General features: G+C 34.5%; 1 protein-coding gene across 3 annotated transcripts; it reads right to left on the bottom strand.

Moving 5' to 3' along the window:
• Positions 1-11,540: 11,540 nt before the first annotated feature.
• LOC135630804 (alpha carbonic anhydrase 7-like) lies at positions 11,541-15,339 on the bottom strand. 3 transcript variants are annotated; one of them, XM_065138020.1, is made up of 8 exons: positions 15,135-15,339; positions 14,834-15,051; positions 14,652-14,758; positions 14,446-14,548; positions 13,817-13,984; positions 13,644-13,697; positions 13,479-13,569; positions 11,541-11,981 (listed from the first exon to the last, which is right to left on the bottom strand). In XM_065138020.1, the coding sequence occupies exons 1-7, from the start codon at positions 15,217-15,219 to the stop codon at positions 13,483-13,485; spliced, it is 822 nt and encodes a 273-aa protein (XP_064994092.1). In that variant the 5' UTR covers positions 15,220-15,339; the 3' UTR covers positions 11,541-11,981; positions 13,479-13,482. The 3 variants fall into 3 exon arrangements, with proteins under 3 accessions (XP_064994092.1, XP_064994091.1, XP_064994090.1); XM_065138019.1 differs by having other exon boundaries at positions 11,542-11,978; XM_065138018.1 differs by having other exon boundaries at positions 11,545-12,011; positions 15,135-15,338.
• Between the last annotated feature and the right edge of the window lie 6,252 nt (positions 15,340-21,591).

Consider the following 21,591-nt stretch of genomic DNA (forward strand, 5'->3'; position numbering starts at 1 on the left):
AGACAAAATCAAATAATCACCACCCTACACTATAGTTATGATATTATCTTTTAACTCTATAGACTCCACTTCTTTTCCCTTTTTCTTATTCTTCTTAGATTGCTTACATTGGTTCTTGTAATGTCATTTCTCACCATAGTTATAGCAAACAATATCTTTTCTTAATCTTAACTTGCTCCTACTCATGCGTGAATTGCTTCTAGACTTTGACCTTCCTCTGTTCTCTGAAATAAGTGCTTGTGAATCATTTTGAGATATTGCTGAACTCTTTCTTCTCAACTCCTCATTCAACAAATTGCTTGTTACTTGACTCATAGTGATAACACCATCTGGCGCAGAATTACTAAGGAAAACCATCAGTGTCTCCCAACCTTCTGGTAATGAACTAAGAAGTAACAATGCCTGTAACTCATCATCAAGAGATATTTTCATAGAGGATAACTGGTTAGTAATACTTTGTATTTCATTCAAATGCTCAGAAGCACCCTCTCTATATTTTAGGTTCACAAGTTTTCTGATCAAAAAAGCTTTGTTGCCAGCTGTTTTTCTTTCATAGAGACTTTCCAACTTTTTCCAAAGAGAATATGCAGAAATTTCAATAGATACATGGTGAAAAACACTATCATCAAGCCATTGTCGAATAAACCCAATTGTTTTTTGATCTAACCTCTTCTACTCATCATCTGTCATAGTTGTAGGGTTTGCACTATCCCCCTACAAAGGTCCATACAAATCTTTGTAATACAAGAGATCTTCTATTCTTGGTTTTCCTATCATCCAATTGTTTCTATTTAAACTAATCATGCGAGAAATATTACTGGCCTCCATGTTCAAATACAAAAATTAAATCATCAAAATCCTTGCTCTGATACTAGTTGATGAGGATATAAAGCGGAATAACCTTTGTATATGAACAAATACTAGCAGACCATGATATGCAACAGAATTAAATGAAATCACAATCAAATAGAACACCAAGATATACGTGGAAAACCCCTCCAATGTGAAGGGTAAAAACCATGGGGCAAACTAGAGATAATCCACTATGAGAATAATTAATATACAAATCTCAATCTCTTGCCCTAAACCCTAGTAACAATCATAAGAGAACAACTGGGATACAAGGATCATGTCACTGTCCATGATATCTAAAACCTCCCCAAGTAATCACAGCAATAGTCTACTGTAGATTTGATCTAACCTGTGATGAGAACACTGTTAGATGATTGAGAACAGTCTCTCTGCGTTGTCCTTGTTTTCTTCTCTTTGTTGCTGCAAAGCTCTCCATGTTGCTGCCCTTTTCTACCAAAAAATACAGTCATATTCTTCTAAAAACATCAAAATCAGTGAAGTCTAAATGTTCCAAAATATTATCCTTCACTAATCTTTCAATTTTTTCCTTAGAGATATGCCCCAATCGTCTATGCCACAATATAGAAGATATTTCATTATTGAAATTACGTTTCAAACTAACACTTGATTGTAGGGTCATTAGTGTCTTTGTAAACTCAAGATCCAAATTAATTGTGTACAAACCATCACACAGAATTCCAGAACTAACTTTTATTGAATCATAAAATATTTTGAGTTTGCCACTACCAAAAGAAAGACAATATCCTAACTCATTAATTCTAGAAAGAGAAATTAAATGTTTAGAAATTATATGTAATCATATGTGTCAACAAGATCCATCAAGTGACCCATCTCTAAGCGTAGACGATAAGTTCCCATTGATATCACTTTTGCTTTAAGACGATTTCCCATAATAATGAATCTTTCATGTTCTTTTGTTTTCTGAATTGAAAAAAATCCCTGCATATTATTTATAACATGAGTTAAAGCACCAGAATCAATCCACCAAGTGTTAGAAGGAACTTCTGTAATGTTTGATTCAAAACATATAAAGGTCGAATTAATACCTTTCTTTTCGAACCAAGTCTTGCGTTTAATGCAATCCTTCTTCACGTGTCCTTTCTTGCCATAAAAGAAACACTTTATAGTAAAGACTTTCTTTTTATTAGTCTGTTTAACATTTCTAGACCTGACAAGTTTCTTTGATTGATAATGCTTCAATTTTCTTTTCTTATTACCAGCTCCTTGAGTAGTAGCCATGACATTATATGAACTTTCTTGCCTTAATCTCAATTCTTCCTGAATACACATGCTAGTCAACTCATTCAAGTCCCACTTATCCTTATTTGTATTGTAGTGAATCTTGAATGGGCCAAACTAAGAAGGAAGAGAATTGAGAATAAATTACAGGAGGAAAGGCTCATCAACATTCATGCCTAATGTTTTAAGTTTTGTAACTTTGTCTGCCATATTGAGGATGTGATCCTAAATTCCTCGAGTACCATCATACTAAGCCGTAGTCAGTTCTTTCATTAACGTGCCAGCCAATTACTTATTAGCAGATTTAAATCTGTCTTCAATAACCTTTAAATATTCCTTTGCGCTAGTTGCAATCGGTAATGAAGTCTTTATGTTATTTGCAATTGTCATTCTTATGAACATTAAACTAAGTCTATCAGATCTTTCCCAAGCCTTCATTTCATTAACTTGTTCTAGAGTACTTTCATCAATCAAGTCTACAAGCTTTTCAACAAGTAATGCTAAATCAAGATCTAATACACCCAGTGTGAATTGCACATGCTTTAACCATTCTGAATAATTTGATCCAGATAATATAGGGACACTAGATGTATAAGAATGTATATGCGGAAGTACCACTGCAAAAAATATAGAACAATATTAATACTTTGAGTTTGTCTAAAATTGATGAACTATTGATATCATCTATATTATACCTTTGGGTGAAATATTGACGTATCTAGTATTCACTCAAGAATATTTATAGAGGACTGATACTATCCTTGTGGAATAGTGTTGTTACCTTTGGGTATACAACCCTAAACTGTAAAGATATCTAAAAACAGTATCATCCTACCCATCACATAATTATTTGAATTAGATTCTCCTTTGGGATTATCTAAATCTCCTAATTATATGTGTTATTATGAATATTATTTTCTTAATGTCATTTAGGACTAATTCCTTAATATTATTTTATAAGTCATTAGTCCAGGTCACTTTGGTGGCTATAAGACTAATACAATAATATAAAATAAAATATAAAATATCCTATAAATGATAAAATTTTTATTATAATTTATATCACAAAAGCCTATCATCCTAGGCCACTTTGACAACTACTAGTTAGATAAAACTTAGGGAGATGAATTATAAATAATATTCACCAATTTCTTTAATTTTTACTAAGCAGTTCAATAATAAAATAATCATAATAATTATTGAACATTAATGCTAAGCAGTTCAATAATAAAATAACAATAATAATTATTAAACATTAATACTAAGTAGTTCAATAATAAATAACAATAATAATTATTGAACATTAATGCTAAGTAGTTTAATAATAAAATAACAACTATAATAATTATTGAACATTAATTAGTAAGAAAACTCATATGATAATCATGATAACATATAAATCATGCCTTCATGTGAAAGGTAAACATTATTTCACAATTTCATATATATACATGTGAATAAGTAAATAAAATTTTAAAAATAATAAATAGATTTTTTTAATTTTATTTACCATATATATAATCAATAATTCATATAAATCATGCATTCATGTGAAAGGTATACATTATTTTATAATTATATATATATACATGTGAATAAATAAATAAAATTCTAAAAATAATAATTGGATTTAATTTTATTTACCACATGTATAATCAATAATTCATATGAGAAAACTATAAAGTAAACCATAATTTATAGTTTTTTATTCAAAATTAAATCTAATCAAATAATCAAAAAATATAATCATGATTAAAATTAATCATAATTATAATAAATCATATTTATCAATTTTATAATTGAGAATATAAACTAAATTTCTTAATTTTCATAAAATCATAAATATTTGAAAGGATATAAATCAGAAATATGCGATTTATGAATGGCAGAACTGTAATTTGATAGAAATTAGACCTGAGGGTAAAACCGTAAATATGTTGACAGAACATAAACTGAAATTACGAAATTTATAAAGGGAAAAACTATAATTTTGCAAAACCTTAGCCTCGAGGGCAAAACCATAATTATGCCAAAAACACTAATCCGCCTTCGTCGCCACTGCTTGCGCGTGCAACGCCGTCGTTGCTGCCTACGGCGCGGTTGCCTATGCGCATGGTTGCCGCTTGTGCGTGGGGCCACCGCATGTGCGTGGGGCTGCCGCTTGTACGCGGTTGTCGGGCTACTGCTTGTATGCGGTCGCCGCTTATGCGCGACCGCCTACGGTAGTTCTAGCCTGCGCGCGGCCGCTGCCACCACGGCGCTGCTGCCGCGGGGTTGCCACTGCTCGCGCGCGGCCGCCACATGGGCACGGCCTTCCCGCGCGCATGGCCGCTGCCGGGGCTCTATGCCTGCGTGTGACCGCTGCATGGACGGGTTCCACCCGCGTGCGACCTGCCGTCGCATGGGCACTGTGATGCCCGCGTACGGTGGCTGCATGCGTTGCAGTGCGCACGCTGCCCAGCGTAGCCGCAGATTCGTAGTGGGGTCGACGGTGACCATTGCTGCTTAGCAATTCTTGGAGAATAAAGGTATTTCATGCATCGTAAATAAATTAACAGATCTAATGCATTTGATTTCAAAAACTTGGCTCTGATACCAATTGTAAGCATAAAAATTTGTAATTATGCTAATCTGAAATGCAGAAATAATTTGTAATAGATCTAATTATTACGATGCGTATCTTTCGATGACATCTGTTCAGAGATCCCGTTTGATCTGCTAAGTACCGTATTTGATTCAAACACCATCTTTAATCCAAGATCGGCACCGTCTTTAATCCAAGATCACTGCGGAATATACAAGGAGTACATCCTTTCTCCTTTCTTCCTATCCTTTCACAGGACCCACTAAAATTGATGGATTTTGGGAGAGAGGGTTTTGGGGAGAGAGTTGAGGAGAAAAACTAAAATCCCTCAACGGAGAGATATGTCTGTATGTGTATACATGCTAACGTGCCAACGTTCTCTCAACCCCCTAGAGGTCCTGTCCTTTATAGGCGAGAGCAAAGAGTCTACGATAAGATCTCAGGAGATTTCCTCCCATCAAGGTTATCTCCCGAGGAATCATTCCGTAAGTGGACTTCCACTAAAATATTTCAACGGAACCCAATTAGTTATATTATATATCTTATCCAATTATAAAAGGGCCACAAAAACCTAACACATATCAAATAAAAATATCGAATCATTCTTTCCGGATGATTAGCGAAGAAACAGTTACATCCTCTTTAATAAACTATCAAAAAAAAAATATCTTTATTTAGAAAATATATTTAAGTTTACTCATGTTAAATTCTTTCATATATTTATATAAAAAAAAACAAGGGTAATCAAACGAGCTGACTGACTAACTAGACATGGGGTCCAATTGTAATTTTTTGCTTGTTAATTAAAAAGCATGGCAGGTTGAATTTATAGTGGTTAGATAGAGGATCATCCACTCTCGGTGTCATGAGAGAAATATCTCATGTGGTCTTGCTAAGACAAATCCCTAGCCACAGTCATTCGGATTGTGAGAGAATGAGTTCTCTAGGAGAATCCAATTAAAGCGAGACTCGAGTAGAAATCATATGGATATGACAGCACCATCCCGGTATATGGTCTCCGGGATATTAGATTGATGAGGTACTATAGGTACATAGTAACTGAGGACAGATAGGTCCAATGGATTGGATTCCCCCGTATTGTCTAGGGACTGCGGCGTAGTGGCCTAGTACGTCCGTAGTCGATGAGTCGAGTGAATTATTATGAAGATAATAATTCACTGAGCCAAAAGGAGTTCGGACATGCATGACTCACTGTGCATAGCAACAGCCGACCAGCGGCCTGCTTGTAGTAGGCTTGCGGTCGGCAGCCTACGGCCTACCAGCAATAGGCACCACCTATGGGTTGGGCGCCCGCAAGCAGGGCAGCCTGCAGTGGTGGCCCCATTGGCAGTGCTTGCCAGTGCTGTACCCGTGGGGAAAACCACCCGCAAGGGGCACCAGCCCAACGGCACTTGTGGGCATTGTGCCCGCAGGCTGAGGCCCCGTAGGGCAGCGACGCCTGCGGGTGCTACGCCCACGAGCACAGTCGCCCACGGGGGTGGCAATGCCCACAGGGGTGCCCACTTGCAGCGGCGGCGCTGCCCGCGGGCAGGGTTGGCGCCTCCGACCCCCCACTGCAGAGGTTACCGCCGGTAGGGTGGCGACGGCCGTAGCAAGCAAGGGGAGAAAGAGGGTTAGGGTTTTTGAGCAAAAGGATAGTTTTACCCTTTAGAATTTTAGAAATTTTAAATCTGTCTTTTCTATCTGAATTACCAAAATACCCCTTAGAATTAATAAAATTCCCTACATGTCCTTGAATTCAGAAAATATTAATTATTATTTTTTATTATTATCTAGTAGTCCTACATGATGATGATTTATACATGTGATGTATGATTTGTGGACGGATGATCATGGACTGTGTGATGTGTGTACTTGTGATTATTATTATTGGGGCCTACGAGCCTTCATTTTATTTCTTATTTATTGTCGGGCCTGTGTACCTATGATTAAGCTATAATCACACAATGATGCGCAGTGGGAGCATGGATGCGATAGTAGGACCCACAAGACGAATGATCGCGATACATGGAGATGCGTCAAGATGTTGATGAAACCGACGAGGACGAGATGGACGATCACAGGGCATAGAAATGCACCGCTGCACATATAGATCTTGATATGAGTGATTAGGCCTACTGGCTCGGGCCTGATCACATTAGGTTGTGGTCCATAATCATCTGGTGTAATTACTTATACACCTATTAGATATGTATATATATTTGCATGCGATGTACATATATATTAAATATATATGTGTGGCATGTCATAGGAGATCAAATTATAGAAACCCCTTTCTCGATAATATTAAGTCAGTAAACATGAGATAATTAGATTAACCCACATGGCCTTCCATTGTTATAGGAGTCATGCCGGGTAGCAAGGAACTAATTTTCTTATATTACGACAACAACGGGGAACCCAAGTCTCATCAAAAGTATTCTGAGGAGATTCCTCCTAATAAGAGAGATCGTGACCCGAGGAGATGTAGTAGTGGAAAGAGTTTCATCCGAAGATAACATTGTAGATCCATTGACAAAGTCATTATCTCAAATTATCTTTGAGCATCACAAGGGTCTGATAGGGATCAGACTCATAGGTGATTGGCTTTAGGTCAAGTGAGAGATTGCTAGTCATAGGTGTCAAACAAGTCAATCATGTAAGTGATGGCATGTGCGACTTAACACGTAGTCATTTTGTTTATTATATTTTGACATTTATCACTTTATATTGACTATTGCATATATGCATGTATATATTATGATGTTCTTGGATTTGTGCAATAGGAATCGGATCATGATGAGATCACGATAATGAGACTGATTCACCTTTAAACACAGATCTTAAATAATCTCGGTCATAGATTACTCGAGAGGGACATTGAGATCACTGGATAGACTGGTGTGCTGTATATCTATCCATATGATGGATGCAGTTGGTCTCATGGCTGCTCGTGTGGGGACACTAGGGATACAATACAAGTGCTCATTGGAGAATGAGTTCACTAATTGATCCGCTTACAGAATGTTGGATGGTTGATGATGCCTTATTGTCAGACAGCGAATCTGTAATCCTAGTGGTGTATCTGATCCTTAGACTTGAGACACCAAGGATGTCCTGTATGAGTACTCCACTCTTTGATACCGGACTTATAGGTTTGGATATCTCAGTTCTAGTACAATCGATCATCGGGAGTGACAGTCAATCTTACGAGGGCTATTGAATGTCGATGGAGGATCATCCACTCTCGATGTCATAAGAGAAATATCCTATGTGTTCTTGCTCAGGCAAATCCCTGGCCAGGGTCATTCGGATTGAGAGAGAAAGAGTTCTTCGAGAGAATCCGATTAGAGCAAGACTCGAGTAGAAATCGTATGGGTCAGACAGCACCATGTCCAGTATACAGTCTCTAGGATATTAGATGGATGAGGGACTATAGATACATGGTAACTAAGGACAGACATGTCCAATGGATTGGATTCTCTTGTATCATCTGGGGACTGCGGTGTAGTGGCCTAGTACGTCCGTAGTTGATGAGTCGAGTGAATTATTATGGAGATAATAATTCACTGAGCCAAAAGAAGTTTTGACAGGTATGACTCACGGTCGACTCGATATTGGGCCTAGAGGGTCACACACATATGGTAGGCGTTACAATGAGTAGAGGTTCGGATATGAGATATCCGTCGGAGCCCCTATATTATTGGATATCCAATAAGCCCCTGAATTATTGGATCCCATGGACAAGATCCAATAAAAGCCCATGAGAGATTATTGGATAAAGATCTACTAATCTAAGAGGCTTGGGTAGTTGGATGAAGATCCAATACCCAATAGAAGAGGATCCATTAGGGTTAAGTTGATAGAGGACCTCTATAAATATGAGGGATGTAGTGGTTCATAGGCTAGAGCCTTTGCTTGTCTCTCCTATTCTCCTCCCCCTCTCCACCTCCAAGCAGGCCTAGAGTTTTGAGGAGTGTCGTCGCAGCCTTGCTTTGTGGATCACCGTTAGAGAGGAGGGCGCTTGACCTCCTTCACCCTCTCCTAGATATCTGCAAGGAATCGGGGATATATGATCTCCCTAGGTAACACAATCTTTACTATATTTAGTGTTCTATTTCACAGATTTTGTGCACTAATCTTCGCACGATGACGAACATCTCTTTGGAAATAGGAGATTTTATTTTATGTTCTTCCGTTACGCATGTGATGTCGCCCCCAAAGATTTCTCAACTGTACCACCACCCAAACTAGTAGTATCACTGCCTAACACAGTCTAGGAGACTGTGTCTGGGTAGTGCCACCACCTGATAGCCTAGAAAAATGTGCTCTTGACTTTTTCAGCTCATAGATGGTTCCACCTAATCTTAGGTTGCCGAATGAGCCTTCCACCCAACCCAAAATAGTCCCAACTTAGGCCCAATGGGCTCCTAATTGAGTTATCATAGTTATATAAAAAACTAACTTATGACCTAACTATGACCAATTAAGACACAACCGATTATAAGATTAGAATTCTATGTTGTCCGGCATGTCATTGATTCATCCGGTGTTTCATCTGATCTTTCAGCGCATCATTCTCTACTTTGATATATTACCCAATCGTCATATTGACCTCTTGTAACTTTCGATCTCCTTGATGTAATGTTCAATCCTTTGGCTCGATTGTCGAACTCATAGCACGAAGTCCTACCGGCACATCGATTGATCCTCCATCTCAACGTCCAATCTCCTAACATGTTCCACTCTGACCTAATGTATAATTCTTTCGGCTTTAATCAAATTTTCTTTTCTTGATTGAGATTAATCCTACATCACTTAAATATATATTAGATCTTAACTTCATCAATTGATTTTATCATCAAAATCCGAGATTCAACAGTATCTCTATAATACAAGCATTAGATTCAAATTTAATATTATATCCTTTATCATATAATTGACTAATACTTAGTAAGTTATATTTTAAACCATTTACTAATATAACATCTTCAATCAAGAGGTTTGATTTGTTATTTATATTTTTTTTACTAATAATTTTTCTTTTGTTGTTGTTTCCGAAAGTGACATATCCTCCGTCTTGGCTAATAAGCTTAGAGAAATGTGTTAGATCTTCGGTCATATGCCTTGAACATCCACTATCAAGATATCATCTCTTGCTCTAGCTTTTAATTATAGACATATATATAAGAAAAGGGGGTTTGCTTTAAGTACTCATTTAACTTTGGGTTCCTCATAGTTAGATCTACGTATCTTGACTTTTGACATTAAGTAGTTTATGATTCCTTTAGGAACCCAAGCTAATTTATGCAACTTATATTTTTTAATAAACATGTATAAACATAATAACCATATCTACCACAAAAATTACATTTAATTTAAGGGAAACATGTGAATCCTTTAACAAATGTCATTGGCTTTTGTTAAGTGTTACTACTCACGAAACTAATTCATTCATTTCTATGTACTTGACATTTGTTAGCGAGAATCATATTTAATAATTTATTATCAATTTTAATGTTTTTTATTTTTTATAATAACATATTTTTCTTTTTGAATAGGTCTAACTCTTCATATTCAGTGCAAGGTGTTAACAAGCATTTGTCATACTCATTTTTTAATTTATCAAATTTATTAGAGAGAGATACATGATTATTTTTTAGCAATTTATATTTCTTACCAATTATTTTGTATTATCATATAAGTCATGAAATGTATCGAATAATTTATTATAAGATAAAGAAGTTTTTGTTGAGTCACATACCTCGTAGTTGAAAGCTATCAATCTATAGTTTGCTACTTCATCTTCATTAGTTTGCTCTTGGTCTTCCGATGCACTTGATTCATCCCAAGTTGCCTTGAGTGCTTTCTTTTTCTTTTGTGTTAGTAGTTTCTTTTTCTGTTGTAGATACTCATTTTTAAAGTACCTTGGCTTTTTGCATTCATAATAAATTATTATATTTTTTTAAAAATTTATTTATATTCTTATTTTATAAAGTTTGTTTTGTTCCTTTTTATAAACATTTTAAATTTCTTATGAGGAGTGTCAAGTCATCATCATCACTTACTTTCGTTCAAGTGATATTCTTTAGTTCTAAGAACAATATCTTTCTTGTTCTTTGAAAAGTTATCATCTTATATGTCTTGTAAATCATTTCATAGGTCATTAATGATCATATGAGTTCATCAAAAGGAAAATTATTCAAGTCTTTTATTTTTTAATATATTTGGATCCTAACTTTTTCGAAGGGATTTTAAAATTTTATTAACTAATTCAAGATTAGTATAACATTTACTAAGAGCTTTCAAACAATTGACAACATATGTAAAACATGTATATATGTCAGTAATGGTTTCACTTGGTTTAATTCTAAATAATTCATAACTATGTACCAAAGATTAATCTTAGATTCTTTTACACTATTTATGCCTTCACGAGTAACTTTAAGTGTATACCAAATATTATATGCAGTTTCACATAAACATGATTAAACTCATTTTTATCTAAAGCATAAAATAAAACGTTTATAGCTTTAGTATTTAAAGAAAATATTTTCTTCTCAAGATCATTCTATTCATTTATTGGTCTAGAGAATTTTGAAAACCCACGTTTAACGACATTCCACAAATCAAAATATATAGAAATAAAAAAAATTCGCATTTGTGTCTTCCAATAAGTATAGTAGGTCCCACTAAACATAAAAGGATGAGTGATAAAATGACCCTCTTGATTATCAGAAAAAATCATTTAACATCTCTTGAATGTTAAACCAACCGAGAGAACCAAGCTCTAATATGAATTATTATGATCATAAAAGTAGTAAGAGGAGAGAGGAGGAGAAGGTGAATTAGTGCTTTCGAAATAACGTTCCGATTTAGAAACTTTGATCGATGAAACCCATATCAGAAATATATTTAACTTAGAATATAAATAAAAGTAGTGAGCAACTAAATTAGTTAGTAATATAAAAAAAAAAAAAGGCATGAAGAGAAATACAAACTAGATTTACAGGGTAATCGAAGCGACTAATGAACATTGCAATACACTTGTGGTGGAAGGTGGCAGCAGAAAGCCTTGGATCATCAGCTGGAACTCATGGCTCGTCGCAACAGTTTACTCTGTAAGATCACCGAATGAATGCTTCTTTGATACTAATTAAGAGTGAGAACATGATGAATCAATTAATGCTTCCTTCTTCTTGTCATTGTCATCGTATGGGGATGGTGTTCTCCTCTTTGCTACTCTTTGTTACTGCTTTCAACACCCTTTGCATGATCATCTCTGCTGTGGGGTTTAGAAAGCATCAAAATTCACCTGATAAGAAATCCATCAGAATTTTTTATCTTTAATCACTCTGCAAACACAAATTGTTCTTTAGGTCTTAGAATGAGAAATCCAGCCCTGCCATAGGGGATTTAGCTTTGATCACTCTGGGATACAAACAAACAAAAAATATATATATATTTTATGAGGTGCTGCAAATATTTCTCTCCAAATCCAACAACAGCTTTCCTAGCTGTCCTAAGATCCTCGAGTTTCAAATAATCCAAAAACACAAACCAGTATGTGAGTGAAATCAAGCTAATCCTACCTTATACAAACAAGATGCACATAGGATGCAGAAAGGATGCAAAAAAAAGGATTTTAATTTTTTTCTTCTTTCTCGTCTCATTTAATTCCAAGAAACTTAGAAAACATTTGAACAAATTTTCATTAATTCAAGGAACTAGTTAAGAAAATCAGAAGACTATGACAGTAGAACCTATAAGTCATTAATAGATTTAGAAAGAAAATAAAAACAAAATAAGAAATATTTTAAATGTATCGACACAAGGTAATGCTCTCATCCAACATTATTTTCGAAGACGATTCAAATCGTATAAGTGATAATATAAAAGAAATTAATTGAAGAGAGCAAGAGGTATCAACAACAATTCCCTAACAACCAAAATAGATTTAATAGTAATTAATTTCCTATTTATAGACTTGTAAATATAATCAACAAATTTTGAGAATAAAAGGAAACATAAGGTTTTTCAGAGTAACATCTTTATTGCCTAACGAAGTATGTTGCAACATCATGAAATTGGAACAACCATTTACATATGCAAAACCAAAATCATGCATATCGAGGGTCCATTTTCATCATCATCATCATCATCATCATCATAAGAGTTGGGAATATTTTTGTTGAGAAAAAAAAGACCATTGAAGCAAGGGTCAATCCAAAGCACTAATAACAAGATTTTCATCACACATCATTACAAATTGGTCTAATAACTTACCCACCTAAGTTTCCTTCTTAGAAAAGGTGGATGATAGCAATTAGAACATAAAAAGGCCAAGGATCAGACTATTAACAATATAGACTTACTATCTATCTCAAATGATTAACAATAGCAGAGATTTTTGGCACCAAAACCAGCAAGCATGATGATTTTATCACCCCTGATCTAGTAGATTTTTAGTTTCAATAAAGCTGCTATTAATAATATTAATAAATATGCATCCCTTCTCCATCATGCTATCTGTAAATCAAGATGCTTGTGTAATCTCAAGAAAGAACCAAGCATCATCCAATGAAGATCAATCACTAAATTTTGTGACAATCCAAATCCCTTGGCATAAAAAGACCATATAAAAATTGCAGTCACATAGCAAAGAGTGACAATTTTAAACCATCTTTTGGTTGATATTCCAATATTGAAGTGCAAGATATTGTTTCATCTTCAAATTTCACAGAGGTTTTGTATGAAAATAAGTATTACGCGAAGAACATACATAGTCATCGATATCGATATGGTCGAGGCCGATATAAACCGACAATCCTCTTATTCATCTTTTGGGTGGGTCTTGCGTTCATCCCTGAGCCCTGCAAGTTAAGTGGCAAAAGTAAGAACTCTCCTATGCTGGAAAAACAGCTGTAAAAGCATGTGTGTTACTTACATCATGGACAGCTTCTCTTAGAAGGGCCAGTTGCTCCCTTGACACTGTCCGCACCTAAACACCACAGAAACAATTCATTTCCATGTTCATACAAAACCTTTTTCGAGGATTTATAGCAGATGAACTGCATACGGCAATTCATTTGATGTTTGGTTCATGTGCATCAAGCTGACCTTCTTTATGATGGTCCAAGTCACACCCTCAGTGCAAGGTGGAGTGGTCAAAGATCCAGTGTATCTGTAGTATTTCCTACTTCCCTTTCTAACGTGCCTTGGATCCACCATGCCCACCACCTCCTCGGCCTCATGCTTATCTGAAATCGTCTCAATGTATCTCTCCAGCTGTGCATACCAAAATTCCAAGATGAGAGATAACTAACAAGAAACAATGTTGAGTAATTCAAGACATTTTATTCAAGTTGATGTTGCCAAGAACAACAGTTCTTCATGGCAAAACCAACTAACTGAGACTAAATTATTAGTGGTCACTTGATTTTTCTCTAGATTTTTCTGAATCAGATGCCAATTCTGCATTAAAATTTGATCAACCATGATATTAGCTTCCTTGTAAATCGCTTTATGGCACGCAAAGATTCATATAGCCAATTCCAATTAGTTGATTATTGTCGTTGCTCTTACAAACCTTTGCTACTAGGCATCGACTTTGTCTTTTTTTTTTTTTTGGATGATTTCCATTAGGAGTTTTGCTTCGGGATGATCTGTTCCCCTTGTGACCATGATGAATAGCATACATGGCCATTATGCTAGGCCAGGAAAACGATTTGTTTGCGCTAAGAACAGACCTCGGCAAGGAACGGATCATGGTGGCCAATCTTGTAGAGAATGCCGACGACTGCGATTTTATTATCGGCGCTTTCATGAACCATGTGCATCTCCATGGGGTACCTACAGCAGCAGCAGAACATCACATGCAAGCGAGTTGGATGGGTCGAAAATTATTATTCCTACCAAGTAATTGTTTCTTCCGAGGATCGAGAAGATGAAACACCTGCGGCCATTGATGGTGTGCTCAGAGGGCGAGTGCCAGTGCATCTGTTTAAGACCGTACTCTGTTCCGTTGATCCATATCCCTCCTGCTTCATCCTCCCATTTGAGCTTCGCACGGCGAGGAACTGGTCATCTTAATAAAAAGCCTTTATGGGAAAAACTTTTAGCGCATAAGTTGCTTACCATGATGTCGTGACCACGGTTCTTGAGGATGGCGTCGGCCGGGCGATAGGAGCGGCGAAGGCGGCCCAAGCAGGGAAATACCTGCACTCTCTCGTCGGAGAGATCAATGGGAGACTGCGTCCGACCCTTGCCACAGACAGCCCATTCATGGTGGATCTCCCCCCAGTGCTCTGGTCCAATCTGGCTCCCCCTCTGGTAGCTGAACTCCTTCTCATCCTCTGCGAGCAACAGGCTTGTCAACAGCTAGTGATGTAGATTTTGGTGTTGCAGACGATGGAACGAACGCCAAGAAATCGCATACCAACTTCTTGAGAGGCTACAGGGAAGGACTGCAGGAGAGCTGCGACAAGGACGCCGAAGAAGAACACAGGTTTCGGGTGCCCCATGATGGGGTCAACGAGGGAGAGGAGAGACAGTAGAAAGGGAGATGAAGAGCAGGAGAGACGGTCGAGTTTGCAGGTACAAATAGATATTACCACTACAGGGCTCTTTGCTGCTTTCCCTGCAAGTCCACGAAAGACTCCATTCCTCAGAATAATTCGAATATTGTGTCATGATGTTAAGGAGAGAGAATCATTGACTTTGACCACAACGGCTACGATATCATGTATTAATTATTATTATTATTATTTTAGTGATAGGAAGACAGACGTAATGCAAAAAGAACGGAGAGAGAGAGAGAGAGAGAGAGGGAGACGCATCCAAGGTGGTTGGCCGGCAGCTTCTGGTTTGATCTTTCTGTCACCCTTTGCAAAAAATATATATTAGGAGTATTATTTTAGGTATGCACTTCTAGCTTTGAACTCAAAGTTTGTCGAGTACAGACCAAAGTTTTGGTTGATATGGTGAAACTACCAAATATATGGCTGAGGTGGAAATATTGGTTATTTTCTTAAAATTCGGAAATATTAGTTATCAATATTTTAATTCATGAAATAATATTTTTTTTTTAATCTTATTAATTAGATACCGTTCTGAATAAATTAATATTGTATGATTGGAATTTGACATTTTTATTTTTATTTTATTTTTTAGGTTATAGTTGACTTTGAGTCAATTGTACCAATTCAAATCAATTCGTATCAATTCAGCTAATGTTCAGCTTAATTGAGGATCGATAAGGGTATGACTTCATATGATGCTATCATTGTGGTTTGATTACTTTTTGATGACTTTACATGATAGTAATGTCCCCAAGACCTATATGTCATGAGATGGTATGTCTTGGCTAGGATGACCAATAAGATGGTAGGATAATTTACTTTGAAAATCGAATAAACTATCATATATGGTAGTTAGATGACTATTCCATCTATTATTGATCTTTTTATTGAGGTTTATGATTGAATTATTTGATACTTATTATGACTTTTGATATTTATACATGATATATTATTAATTTTATTACATAATTTGAGAGAGAGGATGTTTAAGAGATCTTTACTCGGCATTGCTGATTTAAATTATTTATATTTTTTAAAACACTTTCCAAATTCTAATATTGATTCCCATGTAAAGAGGACCATAGTCTACAAGTTTTAGACTTTTAATATGAGCTACTAGGGTTTAATTTTATTAGAAAAGATATCATATTATATATGTTGGAAAATAAAAAAAATAGACACAAGATAGACATTTGTTTATTGTATGAGATCTTGGTTGAGTTATTAAGGCATTCAATTCCTTGACATTTATTTTTGGATAGTTTTACCGTGTTATCACATTCATATTCATAGAGATGAATATTATTTATTATCTGATCCATGATGCATTCTTTATTTAATGATATTATTAATTGATAGAATATTAGTAGAGATGAATATTTAAAATCTTCCATCAAGATTTGTAATCTTCAATCATTAATGAATTTGATTTTCGTAGAATCTCATATTTTGATGATAAAACAAATTAATAAGTATTTATGATTTGATCTGCGTTTTTAGTGACGTAGGATGCTTCGATCAGAATGAGACAATTAAAGTAGTGTAAAGCTTTTGTCATATTCTAAGAACATGTTCTTTGAATATTTTACACTGTAAGACTTTTGTCAATGGATCAGCAATCATCATAGTGGTGCTCAAGTTCTCAATTGACATTTGTCATTTCTAGACTCTTTCTCTAACCACCAAGTACTTTATCTCAATGTGCTTGGAACTATTAGAGTACTTGTTATTCTTAGAGAAGAAAACTGCTACAGTGTTATCGCAAAATATCTTCAGCAGCTTGGCAATTGAGTCGACTACACCAAGTCTTGAGATAAAATGTTGCAGCCATAAAGCTTGATTTATGGCCTCAAAGCATGCCATAAATTCAGCTTCCATTGTTGATTATGCAATAAGTGATTTCTTTACACTTTTCCAAGAAATTATCCCACCAGCTAGCATAAATATAAATCCTAAAGTTGACTTCCTACTATCGAGGCAATTTGCAAAATCAGCATCTGAATATCCTATCACTTCAAGCTAATCTGATCTTCTGTATGTGAGCATATAATCTTTCGTCCCTTGTAGATATCTCATTACATTCTTTGCAGCTTTCCAATGTTCCATTCCTGGGTTCCTTTTCTTCCCAACATTGCAACTGCAAAACTGATATCTGGTCTTGTACAGGTTTGAGCATATAATAGACTTCCAACTGTGCACCCATAATGAATATTCTTCATTTGATTCTTTTTTAAGTCATTTCTTGGGCACTAGTTTTTATTGAATTTTTCACCTCTAGTAATAGATCATTGGCTGAGCAAAACTGCATATTAAATCTTTTCAAGATATGATCAATATATCCTTTCTGAGACAATCCTAATAATCCTTGAGATCTATCCTAAATATTTCAATGCCAATAACATAGGCTGCCTCATTCATATCAACCATCTTAAAGTTCTTATTGAGAAATATCTTGGTTTCATGCAATAAACCAAGATTACTACTGGTAAGTAAAATATCATCCACATATAAGACCAATATAATAAACTTTCTCCCACTTACCTTTAGGTATATACACTGATCAATAGTATTTTCCTTAAATCTGAAGGAAGTAATGGTATTATAAAATTTTATATACCACTGTTTGGAAACTTATTTAAGGCCATAAATGGATTTCTTAAGTTTACAAACCCAATTTTCTTTTCCCTTTTCAATGAATCCTTTAGGTTGTTCCATATAGATTTCTTCATCCAGATCCTCATTCAAAAATATTGTTTTCACGTCCATCTGATGCAACTCAAGATCATAATGAGCTACTAATGTCATGACGATTCTTAATGAGTCCTTTCTTGAAACTAGAGAAAAAGTCTCATTATAGTCGATGCCTTTCTTCTGAGAAAAACCTGTGGCCACAAGTCTGGCTTTATATCGTTCGATATTGCCCGTTGAGTCATGTTTTATCTTAAAGACCCATTTACAATCGACTCTTTTACAACCGTTGGGCAATTCAATGAGATCCCAAACACCATTCTGGACCATTGATTTTAACTCTTCTTTCATTGCATCATATCATTTTTCAAAATCGTTACTTTCTATAGCTTGTGAAAACGATAAGGGGTCTTTTTTTATTCCTATATCATAATCTGATTCTTGTAGATATACCACATAATCATTAGAAATGACATGTTTCCTTTTCCTTTGAGATCTTCTCAAATCTATCAATTGTGATTGTTTTACAAGATCATGAGCGGCGACATCAACATCATTTGAGAGTTCTTCGATGTTATTTTGTTGTCCACCCTCATCAATACTCTCATTGATTTAAGGAACAACAATTTCTCGAATAGGGGATGATATGGGAGAATTAACCTGAATCTCCTCGATATCAAAATTAATCCTTCGAGATTTTTCACTCCCACTGATTTCGTCATTTTCTAGGAATTTTACATTACTGGATTCTACTATTCTCATACTATATTTAGGGCAATAAAATCTATATCCCTTAGATTTTTCTGGATAACCAATAAAATATCCTAAAATAGTTCTTGGATCCAATTTCTTTTCATGTGGATTGAATACTCTTATCTCTGCAGGACACCCCCAAATATGTAAATGTCTTAAATTAGGCTTCCTACCAGTCCATAACTCAAATGGAGTCGATGAAACTGATTTACTAGGAACCCTGTTCAAGATTTACATAACTGTCCTAAGAGCTTCACCCCACATCGACTCAGGTACAGAAGAATAACTCATCATGCTCCTAACCATGTCTATCAGAGTACGATTTCGCCTTTCAGCAACAGCGTTCTACTATGGCACACCTGGTAATGCATATTGAGCACAAATACCCCGTTGTTCTAGGAATCTAGCATAAGGACCAATATTCTGACAAGATCCATCATATCTATCATAAAATTCACCACATTTGTCAGATCTAATAATTTTAACTTTTCTAATTAATTGTCTCTCAATCTCATTTATGTATACTTCAAGAGTATCAACGGCTTGAGACTTTTTATGTATTAGATCAACATAGCCATATTTGGACAGATCATCTATAAATGTGATGAAATATTTTTCTCTACTAAAACAAGGAATATGGAATGGTCCGTAAATATCAGTATGAATAATCTCAAAGAGTTCTTTACTTCTTGTGGCATTTTTCTTTATATGTTTAGTTTGCTATCTCTTAATGTAATCTATACAAACATCAAAATCAGTGAACTAAATGTTCCAAAATATTATCCTTCACTAATCTTTTAATTCTTTCCTTGGAGATATGCATACAATATAGAAGATCTTTCATTATTGAAACTATGTTTCAATCCAACACTTAATTGTAGAGTCATTAATGTCTTTGTAAACTCAAGATACAAATTAATTCTGTATAAACCATCACACAGAATTTCAGAACCAACTTTTATTGAATCATAAAATATGCTGAGTTTGCCACTACTAAAAGAAAGACAATATCCTAACTCATTAATTCTAGAAAAAGAAACTAAATTTCTAGAAATTGTATAGACATAATATGTGTCAACAAGATCCATCAAGTGACCTGTCTCTAAGCGTAGACGATAAGTTCCCATTGATATCACTTTCGCTTTAAGACGATTTCCCATAATGATGAATCTTTCATGTTCTTTTGATTTCCGAATTGAAAGAAATCCCTGCATATTATTTGTAACATGAGTTGAAGCACCAAAATCAATCCATCAAGTGTTAGAAGGAACTTCTGTAATGTTTGTTTCAAAACATACAAAGGTTAAGTTAATACCTTTCTTTTCGAACTAAGTCTTGCATTTAATGCAGTCCTTCTTCACTGTCCTTTCTTGCTACAAAAGAAGCACTTTACAGTAAAGGCTTTCTTTTCATTAGTCTATTTAACATTTCTAGACACGGCAAGTTTCTTTGATTGATAATGCTTCAATTTTCTTTTCTTATTACCAACTCCTTGAGTAGTAGTAATGACATTATATGAACTTTCTTGTCTTAATCTTAATTCTTTCTGAATACAGATGCTAGTCAACTCATTCAAGTCCCACTTATCCTTATTTGTATTGTAGTGAATCTTAAATGGATCAAACTGAGAAGGAAGAGAATTGAGAATAAATTACACGAGGAAAGACTCATCAACATTCATGCCTAATATTTTAAGTTTTGCAGCTTTGTCTGCCATATTGAGGATGTGATCCTGAATTCCTCGAGTACCATCATACTGAGCCGTAGTCAATTCTTTCATTAACGTGCCAGCCAATGACTTATCAACAGATTTAAATCTATCTTCAATAACCTTTAAATATTTCTTTGCGCTAGTTACAATCGGTAATAAAATATTTAGGACTAATTCCTTAATATTATTTTATAAGTCATTAGTCCAAGTCACTTTGGTGGCTACAAGACTAATGCAATAATATAAAATAAAATATAAAATATCCTATAAATAATAAAACTTTTATTGTAATTAATATCATAAAAGTCTATCATCCTAAGCCACTTTGATAGCTACTAGTCAGATAAAACTTAGGAAAATAAATTACAAATAATATTCATCAATTTTTTTAATTTTTGCTAAGCAGTTTAATAATAAAATAACCATAATAATTATTGAATATTAATGCTAAACAGTTTAATAATAAAATAATAATAATTATTATTAAACATTAATACTAAGTAGTTCAATAATAAATAACAATAATGATCATGATAACATATAAATCATGCCTTTATGTGAAAGGTAAACATTATTTCACAATTTCATATATATACATGTGAATAAGTAAATAAAATTTCAAAAATAATAATTGGATTTTTTAATTTTATTTACCACATGTATAATCAATAATTCATATAAATCATGCATTCATATGAAAGGTATACATTATTTCATAATTTCATATATATACATATGAATAAGTAAATAAAATTTTAAAAATAATATTTAGATTTTAATTTTATTTATCACATGTATAATCAATAATTCATATGAGAAAACTATAAAGTAAACCATAATTTATATTTTTTTAAATCAAAATTAAATCCAATCAAATAATCAAAAAATATAATCATGATTAAAATTAATCATAATTATAAGAAATCACATTTATCGATTTTATAATTGAGAATATAAACTAAATTTCTTAATTTTGATAAAACCATAAATATTTGAAAGGATATAAATTGGAAATATTCGATTTATGAATTATAGAATTATAATTTGGCAGAAATTAGACCCGAGGGCAAAACCATAAATATATTGATAGAACATAAACTGAAATTACAAAATTTACAAAGGGCAAAACTATAATTTTGCAAAACCCTAACCTCGAGGGTAAA

Source organism: Musa acuminata, chromosome BXJ3-2, assembly GCF_036884655.1.
Source record: "Musa acuminata AAA Group cultivar baxijiao chromosome BXJ3-2, Cavendish_Baxijiao_AAA, whole genome shotgun sequence".
Taxonomy (NCBI): Eukaryota; Viridiplantae; Streptophyta; class Magnoliopsida; order Zingiberales; family Musaceae; genus Musa; species Musa acuminata.